Source organism: Melospiza georgiana, chromosome 17 (genome assembly GCF_028018845.1).
Source record: "Melospiza georgiana isolate bMelGeo1 chromosome 17, bMelGeo1.pri, whole genome shotgun sequence".
NCBI classification, from domain to species: Eukaryota; Metazoa; Chordata; class Aves; order Passeriformes; family Passerellidae; genus Melospiza; species Melospiza georgiana.
Genome location: NC_080446.1, coordinates 6,430,871 through 6,448,903, shown reverse-complemented (window position 1 = coordinate 6,448,903; position 18,033 = coordinate 6,430,871). Strand labels below are relative to the sequence as shown.

Sequence of the window (18,033 nt, the reverse complement as noted above, 5' to 3'; positions counted from 1 at the left end):
GCAGGCATCCTGGTGCCTGTGGGTTCTGCAGGAGGGCAGACAACACCTGTACAGGTGTTTTCCCCCTCCCTGAGGTCCATGAACCAAGGATGGAGGATGCTGTGGGTTTGGGGTGGCAGTGTGTGGTGTCATGGGGACTGGCAGGGGAGGCAGCTGTAAGACATCTCCTGCCCACCCCCTAGCACATCCCCATGGTCCCTTATGGCACCTCAGAGCTCTGCCCGCTGCCCCACCAGGAATACAAACAGCCTCTAGCACCACCCCCCTGCCCTTTGGGCCACCTCAAACAGCTGGAACCAGGTAAACCTGACAAGTTTTTATATGTACAGAGATGCTCGTCAACCCCCCTCCCGCACCCCAAGTCCCCCAGTAAAAGCCAACCAAAGGAGCATTGAAAATTAAAAAAACAAACCCAAACCAACAACAGTCGACCTCCCCCCCACCTCAAAAAACCCCCAGCTGGGTCTCAGGTGGAAAATGGGGACGTGCTGTGTCCCCAGGTGTGTGGAGATGGGATAAAGTGACCTCTTCCAAACAGGGTGTGGGGGGAGCCAGGCCCTGGGCGCTGTCCTGTGCTCCCCCAGCTCGCTCTGGCCAGCACTGGGGACAGGGCAGAGAATCAGTAGTATGGACTGGCCCAGGCTGTGTCCTGGGGACAGTCCTGCAGTGTGGCCCAGACACCGGGGTGACAGTTCATAGGTAAAAAGCTAAAAACGGTGAGGTCTGGCAAGGAGGGCGGCAGAGGGGAGGAGGCACCGACCGTCCCTGGCCACCGTGTCCTCACTGCTGTCCCCACGGCTAGTGGATGCCCTTAGGACTCCGAGGAGGAGTGGGAGACGGTCTGGAGCAGCGATTTGTAAATGGCAGAGTTCAGGAAGCGGGGATAGGAGTCTCTGTGCATCAGCGTGTAGATCTGGAGCTGTGCGTCGTCGAAGGTGTGCGAGGACGGCTCCTGCATCTTCCGGTTGATGACCTCCCTCACCCGCGAGTCCAGGCTCACCTGGGGGGCACGGAGAGAAAGTGGGGGCTGGGGGACACCCAAGGACAAGCCCCTGGCCCAGCACCCATCCCGGCATCCCTCTCAAGGGAAACTGAGTAACAATGCAGCACCAGATGTGGGGAGACCAGTGTGCTCCATCCCAGAAGATACTGGCACTGGAGCCCGGTGGCTGGGGAGGGTTGCAGGATCGAATGGGGATCTCTCTGGGACCCCTCTGTGTCCCCCAGCTGGGCATAGGGAGGTGGGATGGGGTGGTCCCGCCCTGGGTACCCCACTCCAGGGATGCTGTAAGCCGGGATGCAGCATTTTCTCGGCCCGCTGGTGCCCTCGTGAGGTCTCGGCCCCGCAGCACAACCCGGCCCGCAGTCACAGTGCCAGCAGCGGCCCGGGGGTTTTGGGGGGCTGGATATCCCCTTCCCACCGCCGTCACCCTGCCAAGCTCATCCCCAAACTGTCACAGGGCTCTGGCAGCAGCTGGAACTGAGCCCTCTCCCTAAGAGCCCTCCCCTCAAAGGCTCTGCCTCCTACCTCCTTGGGAGAGAGGATGGAGATGTAATCCTCGTAGATCATCCTGGCCTTCTCGTCGATGGTGTGCTTGTTGCACTCGGTTTTGAGCTCCTCACACGCCAGCCAGAAGAGCATGTTCTCCTCGCTGTACTCAGTCCGCAAAAACTCCCGGAAGACGTTGCGCCCCGCCGGGCTCTTCATCAGCTTGTCAAAGGACTGTGCCCAGCCCTGCACCTCCTCCGGCGTGGGTTTGGCACTGACAGGTCCATGGCAAGGCAAGGGGAAGGTGTTACAGCCAGACAGACATCCACTGTGTCCCTCCTGTGTCCCAGGGATCCCACTGTGTCCCTCCTGCTCATCCCTGGTCCCACCCAGAGGAACTGTGCCCAACCACATCCCCCGTGCCCATGAGGAGATGTTCCTGCTCAGGCTCCAGTGGTGTGGAGCTTCCAGAGGTCACTTCTGGGCTCTGTCCTGGCTCTGCTCAGCCAAGCTGGAGTGTAGCCTTGCTTTGGGATGGATTTCCCGAACTGGGGTGTATTTTGGTGCTGGCTCTGCACAAATATCAACAGGAGGAAAAGCCCTTTGGTGGAGAGGCAGCTCTGAGCCAAGAGACTGACACAGGTCCATCACCCCTCTCAGCTGGGGAGGGAGAGAAGGGGGTGGAGAGGGAGGGAGGCTGTTTCCCAGCAAATGCTCAGCACCTGTTTGAGCAGGCCAGGTACACTCATTATCCATGGCTAATTAGCACATCTAACCCTGACCCAGCTGTTCCAGGCACGGCACAGAGCCCCCATGGCTGGGTGTGTCACACTTGTCACTCAGGGAATGGGTGCTTGGTGCCCAGCATTCCTGGAGTGGGGTGCTGGCCCATCCTGCTCCTCCCTGAGTGAATGTAGACACTGCTGCTGCTTCCACTTCAGCGCTGAGACCCCCTGGGAATGGCCTGTCCCCTCCTCTGCCTGTGGCTGCAGGATGCTCTTGGCAGTGGGTCTAAATGGCAGAATGAGGTCCAAAATCTGCTGAGGTTCTTCCATGCCTCAGTTTCCCTTTGCAATGGGCCTGAGGGCAGAACCACAGTAGGATTCAGCCTGTGGCTCCAGATTCCCTGTTTCTTGGTGAGAACTGGGGAGGAGCTGGACACATGGACACATCACCAGGAACCCCTGAGCCCTGGGTGTGTACCCCAAGGGCAGAACACAGTCCTGGCTGCCATGGAGGGTGGCAGAGGGGACAGTGCCATACTGTGCCCTGCTGTGGTTGACCCCAGCCCACTGCACTGGCCCTGCACTCACCACGCTTCACAGTTTGGGATGCTCTCCAGTTTGGTCTCCCGGGATGCCCTCCATGCTCGCTCTCGGTCCTCGTTCCTAACGGGGAGACAGAAAGGTAGTCAGGGGCATTGGGGACACATGCAGACCCCACCTTGACCCCTGAATCTCCTCCGTGGGCACCAGCACCCCCCAGCCATGCCTTCCTCTCACCACTGCCCTGGTGGCACCCTGGTTCCCTCATGCTGTCACCATGTGAGCTTGTCCCTGTGCTGTCCCTGTGCTCGGGGGCTGCTGTGGCTCTGGTCCTGCTCCAGCATTCAGGCTGTGTGCCAGGGCCATGTGCCAGGACTGAGCTGAGCTGGAGTGGCCACAGCAGCCGGCAGAGGTCAGTGCTGGACCAGCCCAAGGCGGAGCTGATGCGTTCACAACAATTGTGAGCTGTTGTGTCACGAACAATCACCAAGAAATAAACAAGTGTTTATTGGTGACGTGCCAGCACCAGTCCAGCCTGGAGGCAGATAGTGGGATAGAGGTGCTGGGGTTTGGGGATGTAGTGTTCCCTGTCTCTGTGTCCCCTTGTCCCCGGGGGTGCTGGTGGCACAAGTGGAGAGCAGCCATCAGCCAACTTCCCCTGGGCCCGTGAATTTCGGTCCCAGCACTGACCGCAGCCCTTCCTGCTTGCGACACTGTCCCTGCTGCTCACACAGGACTGGCTGTGCAAACCTCTGCCCCAGCATGGGCAGCTGGGTGGGCAAAGCTCTGGGCATGTCCCTGCCCGTGCCACCCCCAGGGCTCGCTGCCTGCCAGGGCTGAGCCCCACTCAACCAGGAACAGGATACAGGAGGAACAGCTGTCCCATCTCTGGGATTTCTGCTCCCTCTCTGTCACAGGCTCTTGCAGAAATTAAGGACAGACACAGGGAATGCCACCAAGCCTAGGACAGTGTCTAGGAGGGAGATGCATGGGGCTCAGCTCCAGGGTTTTTGCTCCTCCAAGCTCGCTGCTCTTGGTGGGTGTAAAGACCAAAGCTGCTGCAAAGCTGGAGTCATCAGCAATTTCTGAATGAGCAGATGCTGAGGAGGAAGAGCAGATGGGCTCTCCAAAACCTGGGTTATCCAGAGAATAAGGAGCTGGAGATCCTCAGTAAGGACAGGAGATGCAGATGGAGGCAAGCAGCTGCTTCCATCCTTGGCTTTGGGCAGTGTTGGGAGGGCAGGGCTGGACTCTGTGCCCACTGCTGCAAGGCAGAGCTTCCCAGAGGGCTCATATGGATGGGGCCATCCTTGCCTGGAGACCATCAGGGCAGCATGGGGGAGTCCCTCTATGCATCCCAAGAGATTTGTGTCATGAACAGCAATCACAGTGCACCCAGCACTCTACCCCCTGCCCCTGACGAGGCGGGTGGGTGATGCTCAGTGGGTGAGGCTGCAGGAGCCAGGGCAGGGGCAGGGGGACGTACCAGGAGCAGCTGCAGCAGCAGCACCAGCAGAAGCAGCAGGCGTTGGGGCGGTGGTTGCTGGCGGGTTGCACCGTGCTCGGAGAGGTCTCATGCCGGGACATCGGAAGGAGTGACTCTGTGGACGCGGGTCCTGCGTACTGAGAGGGGAGAGGGTCAGGGAGCTGCCGTGACCAACCCCCATCTGTGCTAGCACACAAAGGAGCAGCCCCTGTGCAGTGACTTGCTGTAATTCAGTGCTGGCTCCTGCCTGCCACCCCAGCCACGCCTCACCTGTGTCCCAGCCTCATACACGGCGGACGGCGTTGGGTCTGGGTCGTGTTTCAGGGGCTGTTCTGCCGCTCTCAGCTCCTCCCAGCCCGCGGGTGAGCTCTGAGACCCCCTGGCTACTGTCCCTGCCGCCTCCTGGATGGAGCCTGTGGGGAGGGCAGGAGTGGGACCTCGTTACTGCACAGAACCCCCGGCCTGGAGCGGCTCCAGGGCAGCTCTGTGCAGGGAAATGCCCTGGGCAGGTGGCAAGCGAGGGCAGGGCAGCAGGCAGAAAGTGCAAGAAAAGGAAGTGAGAAGGAAAGTAGAAGAGGAAATGCAGTGGCACATGCTCTGTCAGCCCCCTGCTTTGCCTGGGATCCCATCCCACACTTTGGAGATGCTGTGGGGCTCACTGCAGGCAGCAGTGGGGCTTGGCAGGGTGAGGGGCTCAGTGCTGGCCCTGCACACCCCTGGCCATGCCCTGTGCCATGAGGAAGAGTGGCTGAAACCCCTGGTGTCTTCAGGCATGGGTTGGGGAAGTCAGAGCTGCTACACAGCATCATGTGAGTGGAAGGAAACAGGGCAGTGATGGTGAGTTTTCACAGCTCCTGGTGCTAAACCAAACCCTGTCCAGGACACCTGCCTGTCCCTGCCCACACCACTGGCTCAGCCTGGAGCAGGGATGCTCCTGCGAAGGAGAGATGCTGGGCTCAGCACGGGCAGTGTTTATGTCAGGCCACAGCTGGCTCTACCTCCCTGTGCCTTGCCAAGGGTGATGGGCAGCAATCCTGGTCCTTCCCCTGCCAGAAGGAAGGAATGGGAGCAGAGGCAGCAGGGAGAGCCCCCAGAGATCTCAGCCTCAGCATCCCCACCTTGAGCAGCCCCAGGCCTCGTCTGAGTCTTGCTGCCACTCAGCAAGGGGACACAGCAAGGCTGTGGGATGCAGCTGGGGACACAGCTGTCCCCAGAGCCCTCCATGAGCCCTGGGGTAGAGCCCCCCTGTTCCCAGCACAGCCATCACCCAGCAGTGCTTTCCTGGGCCCTCCCAAACCCTCCCACAGTCCCAGTGCTTCCACAGGAACGAAAAAGGAGAGAGTCTGTGTTTCACTCCCAATTGTCCCTATTTATAGCCCCAAGTGCTGGCAGGATGGCTGTGATCTTGTCACCCAGTTCAGCAGCAGCTCTGCTCCCTCACACCGTGCTGCCTTCGGGTCCACTTAACTCCCCACTTCTTCCCTTTCCTCTGCCTCTCCTGGCCCAACCATCTTCCACTCCCAGCACCCACATCCCACTGCCCATCCCATGGCACCCAGCACTGCCAGGGGCTGTGGCACCAACAGGGGCTGGGGTTGAGGCTGTGGGAACGGGGTGAGCAGGACACCCTGAGCATTGGGAACACCCAGCTTCCTCCCAGCTCAGCCTGGCTCTGCCACAGCCCTGGCTATGGAACGGTTGGATTGGGGGTGACTGAAGCACTGGGATATGGGGACAGTGTGTGGCTTTGCTCTGTGAGGACATCCAGGTCCTTCATTTTGCTCCTTGGCCAGAGCTGACCCATAAGTGGCTGAGCCAACACACCCTAGAGAGGCAGCAGGAGGGAGCAGCATCCCCAGGCAGGAGCACCCCCTTCCCATGCCAGGGGTGTGCTCAGCACCCAGCCAGGAGCAGGACCAGGCCACTGCCCACCCTGGGTGCTGTGGGACACAACCCAGGGCCATTCTGGAAGAGTGTGCTGTGCCATGGGAACAGGGAGAAAGGAACTGTGGGTCTGCACAGGGACCACAGGGACACTGTCTGATGGCAGCAAGAGGTGCTGCTGGTGTGATCCTTGTTGGCACCAAAAGGCAATGCCAGCACATCTGGCTTGGCACCAAAAGCCAAGCTCAGCACATCTGGATTGGCACAAAAAGGCAATGCCAGCACATCTGGCGTGGCACCAAAAGCCAAGCTCAGCACGTCTGGGTTGGCACCAAAAGGCAATGCCAGGACACTCCGATGGACACCAAAGGGCACTGCCATCATGGTCTGGATTTGCAGGGATGATTTCCCAGCACCCTTTCATGTCCCTGCCACCCCCAGCTGCCCAGCTGGCAGGGGCTGGCTGCTGTGGGGCTGTCACCAGTTGCCCCAGTGCCAGGCCTCCCTGGGGGCTGGCGGATAGGGAAGTGCCGGAGGGAAGGCGAGGGCGTGCGCTCGAGGCTGCAGAAAGAGGAAGGATGACAAAAAGGGGACATTTCCCCACAGAGAGAAGAGACAGCCCAGAACCACCCTCCCTGAGCTCCCCAAGCCCCCTGTGAGGCTGAGAGTCCCCCGTGTGCCAGGTGTCCCTGGGCTGTGCCAGGTGGCATCACACACCTGTGATGTCCCCATGATGTCTGGCACTGTCCTCTTGCCAAATGGAGCGGGGACCCTCCAAGCAACCAGACAAGATGAGCTCTCCCCAAAATCACTTTCAAAGGGGAACCTCCCCTTCCAGCAGTCCTTGCTGAGATGTTGGCCCCATCCCACACACCTGCATATGAAGCTCCTCGTGCCCTGCTCACCCTGGGCAGAGCAATCTCCCCCGGTTCTGCAGCACAGGGCACAAATCAGCACCCACCTCAGTGCAGGGGCACTCCCAGCACAACCTGTGCTGTCCCTGACGTGCCCACCTGTGCTGTGGGTGCTGGGAGGACTGGGGGGTGTGGGAGCAGCCATTGTGCTGTGTCCATACCTGCAGCCTGGCCATGGCACCAGCCAGGGGGACCCTGCCCGGCTCAGGGGGTGCGCGGCATCGCCGGGACCGCCGGCTCTGCGGGCAGGGAGGTGGGGGAGAAAAGAAGAGAGAAAGAGAAAAGAAAAGCGGACAAACACATCCTCTCACAGGAAAGGGAGTGGTAAGGGAAGTGGCAAACTCAACCGAAGAGTTCAGGCCTTTTTTGGGAAAGCCCCAGCCCGGCCCAGACGCTCTCCTTGCTGCTCCATCACGGGGCCAGCTGCCCCATGGAGGGGCACAGTGGGGCTGAGCCAGGTCAGCCTCCTGCCTCCAGGAGGGCTGGATCCATGCAAGGATGGATCCACGAGGGCCACCAAGATGGGGCTCCCCAGCCAGGACTGGCACTGATGGCAGCTCCTCGGAAGCAGCCCCGGCACGCTGGTGCTGGAACAACCCCGCTCTGCCGAGGGTGACAGGCAGGAACAGCCCCGCAGCCGAGGCCGCTTCAAAGCGACAGCGCTTTCCGCCACGCTGTGCCCCCGATGTGCCCGGGCTGCCAGCACTGCCCGCAGGGCACGGACACCGGCAGCGAGGTGGGCAGTGCGGGAAGGGCTGTGCGGGAAGGGCTGAGTCAGAGCCGCCGGCGGTGCCTCCGGCAGCATCCCTGTCCCTGCGAGGTGGGATGTGCCAGCCTGATGCACACACAGAGCGCAGCCCTGCTCCCTCGGCCAAGAGTGACTCACAAACAAAGTTGTTTGATTTTTTTCCTCTTCAGGAAAAATAGAAACACAAGAGAGAGAGAGAGAGAGAGAGAGAGAGAGAGGAATCAGCCAATCTCCGTTTTCTTGATTAAATTCACCCTCGGCCCTGCCGTGGGCAGAGGAGGCTGCAGCCCACAAGCGACCAGCACGGCTTGTGGTCTGTGCTGGCGGCTGCCCCTCGGTGGCACGGTCTCACCGCAGGTGAAAAAGGGCAGAAGGGGAGAAAGAGGGAGGAGGGACGCCGGCAGCCACCCCGCTCCCCCGGGGCAGCGCCATGCGCCCGCTATCGGCTCATCCCAGCGCCGCCTTCCCCGGACACGAGTTATCACCTCCCCTGCTCCGAGCCCGCACACCCGGCACGCGAAACCCCACGCGGTTGTGCTGCTGCCGTCCCCAGCCACTCCATCCGGATGGAAACCTTCCTGTCACCCAAAGCCACCACCGGCCTGGGCAGCCCCTTCCCCTGCCGTCACCCCCGGCGCTCCGGGGGCTCCGCCGGGCGCCGCTTCTCCGCGCACCCGAACCTCATTCATTCCCCAGAGGGTGTTCCAGGATTCCCTCTGCTGCTACAAGGCAGGGGGACAGCTGGGGCTGTCAGGATGCAGCCACGCTCTCACGGCTTCCAGCACTCCCAGCTCACAGGCATTGAGAGTATTTCCATTCTCTGGTCACCTCTTGTCACTCTCCACCCCAGGAAGGACCTTCCCTTGGTATTTTATGGGTCAAAACCGGGACAGCAGCTTTGCTGCTCATCACAGGACCCCGCAAGGTGGGCACAATGAACAAACCACCAGCGGCATGGAGACACCATCCCTGTCCAAATCCCTGTCACAGCCCAGCGATGCCTCAGCCAGGAGCAGCACCGGCTCTGAGCCCTCTCCATGCCTTGGAGGAGCAGCAAACACCCACCACCTGCTAGACCAGCCCCGCTGGATCAGCACGAGGAGAGCCTGGCAGCCCTGGCGTGCTGCTGCTGGATTCTCCAGCGTCTCATAAGGGCTCAGCACAGCCTGCAGCTTCCCCACCCCCTCCCTGGCATCCTCCCAGGAGGTCCCAGCACCTCTGATCTCTGCCAAATTTGGCTGGAACCAGCCACGGAGTGCAACCAGAGGCGAGGCAGCCCAGCAGGCAGCTGGGGTGGGTGGCAGGGGGCTGGCACCCCCCGGGACCCCTCTGCCAGGGTTACCCCATGGTAAGGGCAGAGGCACGGCCTGAGCCCCACAGCTGCCTCCCGCCCCCGCAGCCTGTCCCAGCCACCTGCCAGCAGCACAGGAAGTTTTAGGAGTTATTTTTAGACTTGGTTTTCAATCCCCCCCCCCCTCCTCCACCCCTTAGCAATCTTTTAGAAAAAGATTAAAGAGGTTGAGGGCTTGAGCCCCCTGTCTCTGCGGGATGGGGCTGGGCTGAGCCAAATCCTACCAGCACAGAGGTGCCAGTGATCCCTGGCAGGGCTGGGTGGGCTCTGCTGGCATGAAGGCATGGCTGTGCCCATGTGGCTGCACCCTGCCGTGTCCTCGCTGCCCTGTGAGCCCATGGCGCTGATAAGGAGCCCATGGCACTGATAACACCACAGATGTGCCCGCACACATGTCTGAGGCAGCGGTGGCCAGCAGGTACCTCTGGGGAGATCCTCTGTCCTGCAGTGATTCCTCTGCCATTCCCAGAGGCTGGAAAGGCAAATCCTGCTGATGGGAACTGTGACATGCTTCAGTGTGTCCAAACACCTCCCCAGTCTTTAACACCACGAGAGCTGACAGCCCCTCTCCTGCCAGGATGAGGACAATGCCAGGGTCCTTCTCCAGACCACCCACCTCCTCTGCTCCCTGTGTATTTCTGTTTGAGCATCCTCCAAGCTAAATCCCACCATAAGCCCTCCCAAAAGGACCACGTGAACCCATCCAGCACCTGCTGGGAAGAGGAGAACAGACCCATGGCTCTGTCCTGGCACCATGGCTGCTGGGCAGCAGGACAGGCACAGCACTGCCAGCACCCATGCCCTGACCCTGAAACGCTGAACCAGAGTCAATTGTTTTACAGCACAAAAATAGCCCCATGCCAATCAGCTGGGGGTTTAGTAAGGCAAGCCCTGACAACTGTGTTTCTACTACCAGAGGTGTTGTGGTGTGAGGGCAGGGGCCTGTTCTGACCTCAGTAATGATCCATGGGAGAGGAGAAGACAGATCAGTGATCAATACCCAGCAGGGGCTAAACAGATGGAGGAGCCTGCTGGTTGATGGGAGGGAAGATCAGAGGACAGGGAGGAGGATAAGGCACTGGCATGGCCAGGGGAGAGCTGAGCTGGATGGGTGGTGGGGTGCTCCTTGTTCACAGCAAGCTGCCAGCCCCTGGGACCACAGGACAGTGGTAATTTGAGGGATGAAGAGTGGCATCCTTCAAGGAAATGAGGAACCAGACAGAGAACCAAGGCAGGATGGGATGAAAAGGAAGAACACTGCATCACAGGGCAATGCTGGATCAAAGGGCTGGCTCAGCACGGCTCTGAGAGCTCCCAGCACACCTGAGGGATGATTCTTCCCCCAGCACAAGCTGGGCTGCACGCAGAGCCCTGCATGGGAGGCACCAGGAGGTGCAGGAGGAGGTTTGGGAGCCTGTGCTGGCACGGGCAGGCGCTGAGTGTGACCACGCTGAGGACAGGTCTGGCCCTGCTCTGCAGCCACACTTCCTGCCCAAAGCACGGCCCCAATGGCATTGATGTGGTCAGGGCAGGGCAGAGCCTGGCTCAACCAGCAGTGGGACCAGCCAGGCCAGGGCCACGCCAGCAGCTGGGGACAGCTGGGGACAAGGGGAGCATGTCCCAAGCACTGCACCCAGGGGCATTTGCCCACCATGGTTTATTCAGCTGTGAGTGCTGCTGCCTGCACACTGCCAGCCCTGACAGATGCCTTTGGAGCCTGGCTTCAGGCAGATGTCACTTTGTGCTGCTGGGGACATGCACCAGGGCTGGGACATGTCCCCTGCCTGGACTACAGCTTTCAGAGCTGGGCTGTCACTTATGCCAGCAAAACTTCCTCCCACATCAGACTTGGGTCCTGCATTAAAACACTGAGGGACTGAGGAATGAATCCCCCAGGCCTCATCCTGCAGGCAAACACCCAGGGAAAGGGGGATTTGCTGACCCAATGCCCTGCCCAAGTTCTGGAGAGTCCCAAGGGTCACAGGTGACCCCTGAGGTGTGGTCATGGTGCCAGGGCAGCAGGGAGGCTCTGCCCTGCCCCAGCCACCAGAAGGGATCAGGGTGAGCAATTCTTGTCCCCCAAATCCAGCTGCCCTGGTGATTTAAACCCCAAGCTAAGGGGAAGATTGATGGCAGGGCTCAGCTCCATCACCCAGGGAGGAGCTGGCAGTGTGAGGAGGAAGGAAGCACTGTCACCCTGTGTGGCCCCATGCCCTGGGACACTGTCTGGCAGTGCAGCTGCTCATCCCCCTGCTGCCAGACAGGGCAGGCACGGCTGGGGCGCAGGACCCTGGCCATGGTGGGTGCCCATTGCAGGCATTCTGGGCTCACATGGTGGCAGTGGGCCTTGCAGGGCATCTCAGTGAGACCCTGATTTACAGGCCATGGTGATGGCCTTTGCTGAGCCCCCAGGATGCTGCAGGGTGCAGGTCCCATCAGAGCACACGAGCTGCTGTCACAGCAATACATTTCTGCAGCCCCAAATCTGCTTCGCCAGCTCTCTCCTCCTGGTGAAACCCCCACCAGGCTCTCAGGCAGCATCTTCCCTTGGGTTTTGTGGGTGTTTTCCAGTCTAGCTTGAAGCTTTCTGCCCACTAATGCCAATATGTACCTGTTTGTTCTTCTCCTGCCCTTTGCCCTGCAGCGCTGCTTGGGCATTCGCCTTCTGTCGAGGAAGCTGCAGCCCTGCTTGGGTTAAACCTGCAGGAGGGGGAGCAGCTGGAAAACCCAAACCCTTACCCCAAACCCTTTTGCTGACCCACTTTGGGCTGAAGCAGGGGTGTTTCCAGCACTGGGAGGGGGCTGCCAGCGCACCCAGAGCCACGGCCGTGCACAGGAATGCTGCGACCCCGCTCTGCCGTGCCCATCCCGCTGCTCCCCTGGAGGCTTTGCAGCATTTCTGCCTCCAGAGTGGGGCAAGTGCCGACAAGCGAGAGCGGAGTGTGGCAAACCTGGGCCCCCAAGCCCAGCAGGGAGCCCTCAAAAGGTCAACCCAGGCTGGTTCCAAGTGCTCGGAGAACTTGAAGGGCGGCTTGCTCGAAAACTCGACCACACATTTTCCTGCTGTCAGGAAAACCCCTTTTTTCCATGTCTAAGATGAATGGTGAAGCTGAACCCCAAAGAACTTTGTTGTTGTTTTCACTGCTGCTCCACCCTTCTGCTGGTTAAATGTTGCTCTCACGAAATGGCCAAGGGCAGGAGGTTTTGCAGGATGGGTGAGTGGCAGAGCACTCCCTGCCTCTCCCGGTGCACTCACCCACAATGACTGAGGTCCTATGGATCCAGAAAATATGATGGGATGGGCTGAGGCATCACCCTCCATGCCCTGCACAGTGTCTGGAGAGGGGAAAAATCACAGGCAGGAGGTTTCTGTTACTGGTCCACTCTGAAGAAGGAACCCAGTGGACTTGCAGCCAAAAATAACAGAAATAAAATAATTCTCCATGCTCCCAGGGAGCGCTTTCGCAGAAGGGTGAAAGGTTGATCAAAACTCTGGGGTTGCTGCCTTGTCTTACACGGTGCTCAGGATCTGGATGGAGCCAGGATTCTGCCTTCACTAGCTTTACCCCAAAGCCACCAGCTGCTGTGTCCCCAGGTCCTGAGGATGGCTGGGCAGCTGCACAGGGAACTCACCCCAGGGCTTGTGAAGCAGCACAGCCAACAGCTCCTGCAGAGCATGCACAGCTGGATTTAAGATGTTTGATCCCTGTGAGAAGTTCTGGATGTCCTGAAACCCGTGGGAGCAGAGAGGAGAGCTGGCCAGCGGTGTTGCTGGAGTTACCATCACACCCTTTGGATGGCCAGGGCAGTGAGGATTCAGGATTTTCTGCAGGTGACCCTCCCTGTGCTGCATGGGGTAACCCATGGAGTGGCAGCTGGGGAAGGAAAAGGGCTGGCTGAGCCCAGCAGTGCTGGGAATGAGCTGGAGGAGGCTCGAGTGGTGCCGGATGGGCAGTGGATAGGGAGATGCTGGGGCTGGATGCCCGTTCCCTGAGCTGCCAGAGCTGGGGCAGTGATGGCACCACAGAGCTGCTTCCCCTCTGTGACAGGGTGTTGGGAGTCCTGCGAGTTCAGCTCCTTCCCCTCTCACACCACGGAAGATGTCGGACACTTCCCTCTGCTGCCCTCCCCACAGGTGGAACCCAGGTTGTAACACATGGGAGGATGTAAAAAATCACTGATGAGGTCCAGGATCTTTTCTTCTCCCCTGAATAAGTAACAACTATGAAATAATGTATAAAACCAGCTGCATTTAGATGCTCCCTCTCTGAAGAGCTTCTGTAATGGAAATGCAGAGAGGAATGTGCAGATGAATAAGGAACTGAGCAATAGGAAGTCTCGGGTGAAGGCCCTGGGCACCAGATCACTCAGAACTGCTGTTATTCAGGCAAGAGCCCACTGCTGAGCCCTGAGAGTGTGGCATGGCAGGGGGAATGCCTGCTGGCCTTGCTGTGCCCTGCCTGTTCTTTTTTGGGGTGCTCAGGCATGGCCAGGGGTTGGTGCATGAACTGATCCGAGGAGCAGGAGGAGCTTGAGGGGAAAGGCAGAGTGGCTCTTACCTCCTCATGAGCTTTCCAAAATTATTTTTATCCAGAGGATAAAAATTTGGGAAAAAAAAAAAAAAGAGGAAAAGCCTCAGCAGCTCAAGCTCATGCTCTGCAGAGGTTGAGGAGAGACACAGTGGCTGGTTTGCTACTCCTGACCTGTTGCTCACAGGGAAGAGCTCTGAGCACTGAGCTCACCCACTCACTTCACATCAGCCCAGCTGAAACCCAGGCCCAGCCTAAAAGCAAAGACAAGAACCAAAGCTCAGCCAAGATGGGAGAGGATGCACTTCAGGAGATGGCTGAGATGGGCTGCTCCAGCACCTTGGGCAGACTCAGAACCAACAACCCTGCCAAGGTATTTTTCTCCCTTACTCTTTCTGGGTTTCGTTTGAAATATTTATCTGCCTTCAGTTCCTTCTTTTCTTAAATAATAATACCAAAACGGGTGCTTGCACCCTGACTGAGATATATTCATGTCACTAAACTCCTGCTTCTCCACTACAATCCTGTGAGGTGGAGGTTGTTTAATTGCTGAAGAACATGACTGTATTTTGATCAGTGGCTTGAGTCATTTGTGGGGAAGGGCTGACGCGGAGCAGCTAAAATCCTTGTAGGGAAGTCTGATGTGGCGCTCTCCCCTGGGAGATACTCTGAAGTATGTGCCCACTGGGGTGACCCGTTTTCCCAAAGAAAACGCCGTGCACCAGGCCAGCAAATGCCACAGCTCCGCTCACCCAGCGTGACACGGGATGAGCATCTCCACTGACGGGGATGGAGACGCATCCAGAGGGGAATGAACTCCCCTCGCAGCAGGGGAATCCCTCCCACTCGCTTCACACGTTTTGTTTAGTTTCTTAAATAAGGCCGTGGATCCGTGCCAGAGCAGCCTCATGGAAGCAGCGGGGAGAGGGAGCTTCCCGGGGAGCCCCTGGGTGCTGGGGGATGAGCAGTGACCCGCACAGGGTATGGTGACCCGCACAGGGCACAGGGACCTACACAGGGACCCGCACAGGGTGCAGTGACTGGCACAGGGCGCAGTGACCGGCACAGGGCACAGGGACCTACACAGGGACCCGCACAGGGTGCAGTGACTGGCACAGGGCACAGGGACCCGCACAGGGCACAGTGACCCACACAGGGACCCGCACAGGGCGCAGTGACCCGCTCAGGGCACAGGGACCCACACAGGGCGCAGTGACCGGCACAGGGCATGGTGACCCGCACAGGGCACAGTGACCCGCACAGGGCACAGTGACCCGCACAGGGCACGGTGACCCGCACAGGGCATGGTGACCCGCACAGGGCACAGGGACCCGCTCAGGGCACAGGGACCCGCTCAGGGCACAGGGACCCGCTCAGGGCGTGGTGGCCGCGCTGTCCCTCTCCATCCCTGGGCCACCGAGCCCAGCGCCAAGTGCGGCATCCCGCGACACCATGCACATGATGGGCTCGTGTCGGGCGACACTCGCATGTCACCTTCCTTCTGGGGACAGCCGCGTCCTCCACACCCCCGAGGCAGGTTCCTGAGCCAGCCCTCGGCCGTGCTCTGCTGGAGAACCCGCGGGCACCGCAGCCCGAGGCTGCCCTGACCTCAGGCAACCTCCCCGAGCCCCGGCGCTGCCCGAGCCCGGCTCAGCGCTGCCCCTCGCCCGGGCGAGGCTCGGCACCCTCCGCACGGAGCCCGGGGAGCCGCACGGGCACGGAGCCCTGCCCGGCCGCGCCGCTGCGGGGATGCTCCGGCACCGCCCTGGCACCCACCTGTGGGTGCGGGAGAGCCGGGGAGGCCTCGGGGGGGATCCTCCCTGCAACCCCCGCCCCGGGCTGGGCAAACCCCGGCGCCGCCGGCCCTGCGGCTGGAGGGTGCCCCCCTCCTTCCCCCTCTCCATCCTCCTCCTCCTCCTCCTGGCAGGAGCCCTGCCCTCCCCTGGGGGGATGCGGCGGGGAGTTCCCCCTCCCTGCTCCGCGCTCGGGGTCCCCCCGCCCCGCCGCCCGGTCCCCACGGAGCATCCCCCCGCCCCAGCGCTCGCACACGGGGCCGGTGACAGGCGGCAGCCGGACACACGGACGCACGGACAGACAGACAGGCACGGGCAGGGCTCTCCATCCTCCGCGCGTGTGGGGGGAGCGGTGCAGGAGGGAGGATGCTCGGGGCAGGGGTCCATGCAGGGGGAGCGTGCGAGGGGCTGGGGGAGGGAGAGCGGGTGGGCAAAGCGGGGTCCGGCGGGGGAGCGGGGCTGGGCTGGGCAGCGGGCGAGGGAGGGGGCGAGGGGAGCGCGTGCCCCCCGGCCGCGGCAGCCCCCGGCCGGGGCGCGGGGTACTCACGGGCCGGGCATCCGCGCCGCCGCCGCCGCCCCCGGCCGCCGCCGCTGCGCTGCCGCCGGGCTGGGCACCGGAGGGAGAGGGAGCGGCAGCGGGAGCCGAGCGGCGGCGGCGGCACTGCGCAGGCTCCGGCCCGGCCCCGCCGGCCACTTCCGAAAGCGATTGCAGCCCTGGCACTTCCTCACGGCGCGCACACGCACACTCACACACTGACACCCACCCGCAACACCCACCGCCCCGGCCCCCTGCCCCCAGCGCCGGGCACCCACGGCTGTGCCCGGCACCAGCATCACACAACCAGCACTGGTACCCAGTACCAGCACCCTGCACATAATACCAGCACTGGTACCCAGTACCAACACCCTGCACACAGTACCAGCACCCTGCACCCGGTACCAGCACCCTGCACCCAGTACCAGCACCCTGCACATAATACCAGCACTGGTACCCAGAACCAGCACCCTGCACCCAGTACCAACACCCTGCACCCAGTACCAGCACCCTGCACATAATACCAGCACTGGTACCCAGTACCAACACCCTGCACCCAGTACCAGCACCCTGCACATAATACCAGCACTGCTACCCAGTACCAGCACCTTGCACCAGCACCCAGTGTCAAATATTGGCACACAGGACAAGCACTGTGCTCCCACTATTGATAAGCAGCACCAGCGCCCGGTACAGTGCCAGCACCATGCACCCACTATTGGCACCCAGCACCAGCATCACGTACCCAGCACTGGCTCCCAGTACTGACACCCTGCACCCCAAACTTACACCCAGCATCAGCATTGTGCACCAATACTGGCACCCTGCACCAACCCTGGGGATCCCCTCTGCTCCTCTGGGGTGTTCTCCCATCCCCAGGGGATGAGGAAGGGCTGTCTGTGAAGCTTCTCCCAGATTGTTTCCCACCTAAGGCTCGCTGCTCAGGAGTGGCTTTCCCTGTGTCAGTGATTTCTCTGTTTTTTTTTTTTTTTTTTTTTTTTTTTTTTTTTTTTTTTTTTTTCCCTCAAAAGCGGGGATTATACATCACTAAAAATAAAGGGTGATAAAACTTTGGGAGAGAAAGGAGGCATAAAAATTTCATGATCTTGCCAGCCAGGGAAATTATCCCACTTTATTATTTAAAACCTCATTAAAAACCGTTTCCCTGGGAGAGACAATGATCAAACCGCCATCTATTTCAATCCTCGAGACGTGCGCTCGGCGACGTGGGGGACATGTTTAAAATAGGCCCCAAATGGGACTCCTGCAGTGAAAACTCCACCCTGACCCCCACCCATGCGAGCAGCATCTCTGAGCTGATCCCTCTGCCCCTGCACTGGGGGATCAGACAGACCCAAAGTGCCTCCCACATTTTCAACCTGTCCAGCACTTTGGATTTTCCTCTTTGTCACCTATCCAGCTCACAGTGGGATCTCCACAGCTCTCACCCAGGGACCTCTCCAGACAAAGCAAGGTCCTTCCTCTGCCTGCAACTTGTGCAGATCTTGGGAGCAGCTGCAGTGAGGAGTTGTGACTGCCAGGCTGCTCCCTCCTGCTGTGTGACCGGGCCACCAGCCCTCACGATTTTCTTTAGCAATTCATTTAACTGGAAGCTCACAAATGCCCATAAAGGCTCCCACGTCTTCAGGAACTGCTTTGTAGTGTGTGTTTGGGATTTTTAGATATTTCCACGAACATTTGCCCCATCCCTGGAATTGTTCAAGGCCGGGTTGGACTGGGCTTGGAGCAACTGGTTTACTGGAAGTGTCCATGGCAGGAGGCTGGAATGAGATGAGCCTTAAGGTCTCTTCCAATCCATGCCATTCCAGGATTCTATGATTTGGACTTGTGATTTCCTATGATTCTCAATCCAGTCTGTCCCTTCAGATGACGATAAGAAATCACGTTTTTTAAAAAAAGTGTGTGTTGTGAGGAAACGCTTGGAGCTTCCAAACCCCCCGCACCATGGGGCTGGCGGTGAACCCCTGGCTGCAGCTCGGCCTCGCAGCTTTTCTGTCAATGGGAAACGCTGCCATCCA

At 60.0% G+C, this 18,033-nt stretch overlaps 1 protein-coding gene across 1 annotated transcript; it reads right to left on the bottom strand.

The window, feature by feature from the left end:
* Nucleotides 1-339: 339 nt before the first annotated feature.
* Nucleotides 340-16,049, bottom strand: RGS19 (regulator of G protein signaling 19). Its single transcript, XM_058036031.1, has 6 exons — nt 16,007-16,049; nt 4,511-4,653; nt 4,241-4,377; nt 2,803-2,877; nt 1,529-1,763; nt 340-1,000 (listed from the first exon to the last, which is right to left on the bottom strand). The coding sequence occupies exons 3-6, from the start codon at nt 4,339-4,341 to the stop codon at nt 812-814; spliced, it is 600 nt and encodes a 199-aa protein (XP_057892014.1). The 5' UTR covers nt 4,342-4,377; nt 4,511-4,653; nt 16,007-16,049; the 3' UTR covers nt 340-811.
* Nucleotides 16,050-18,033: the final 1,984 nt, after the last annotated feature.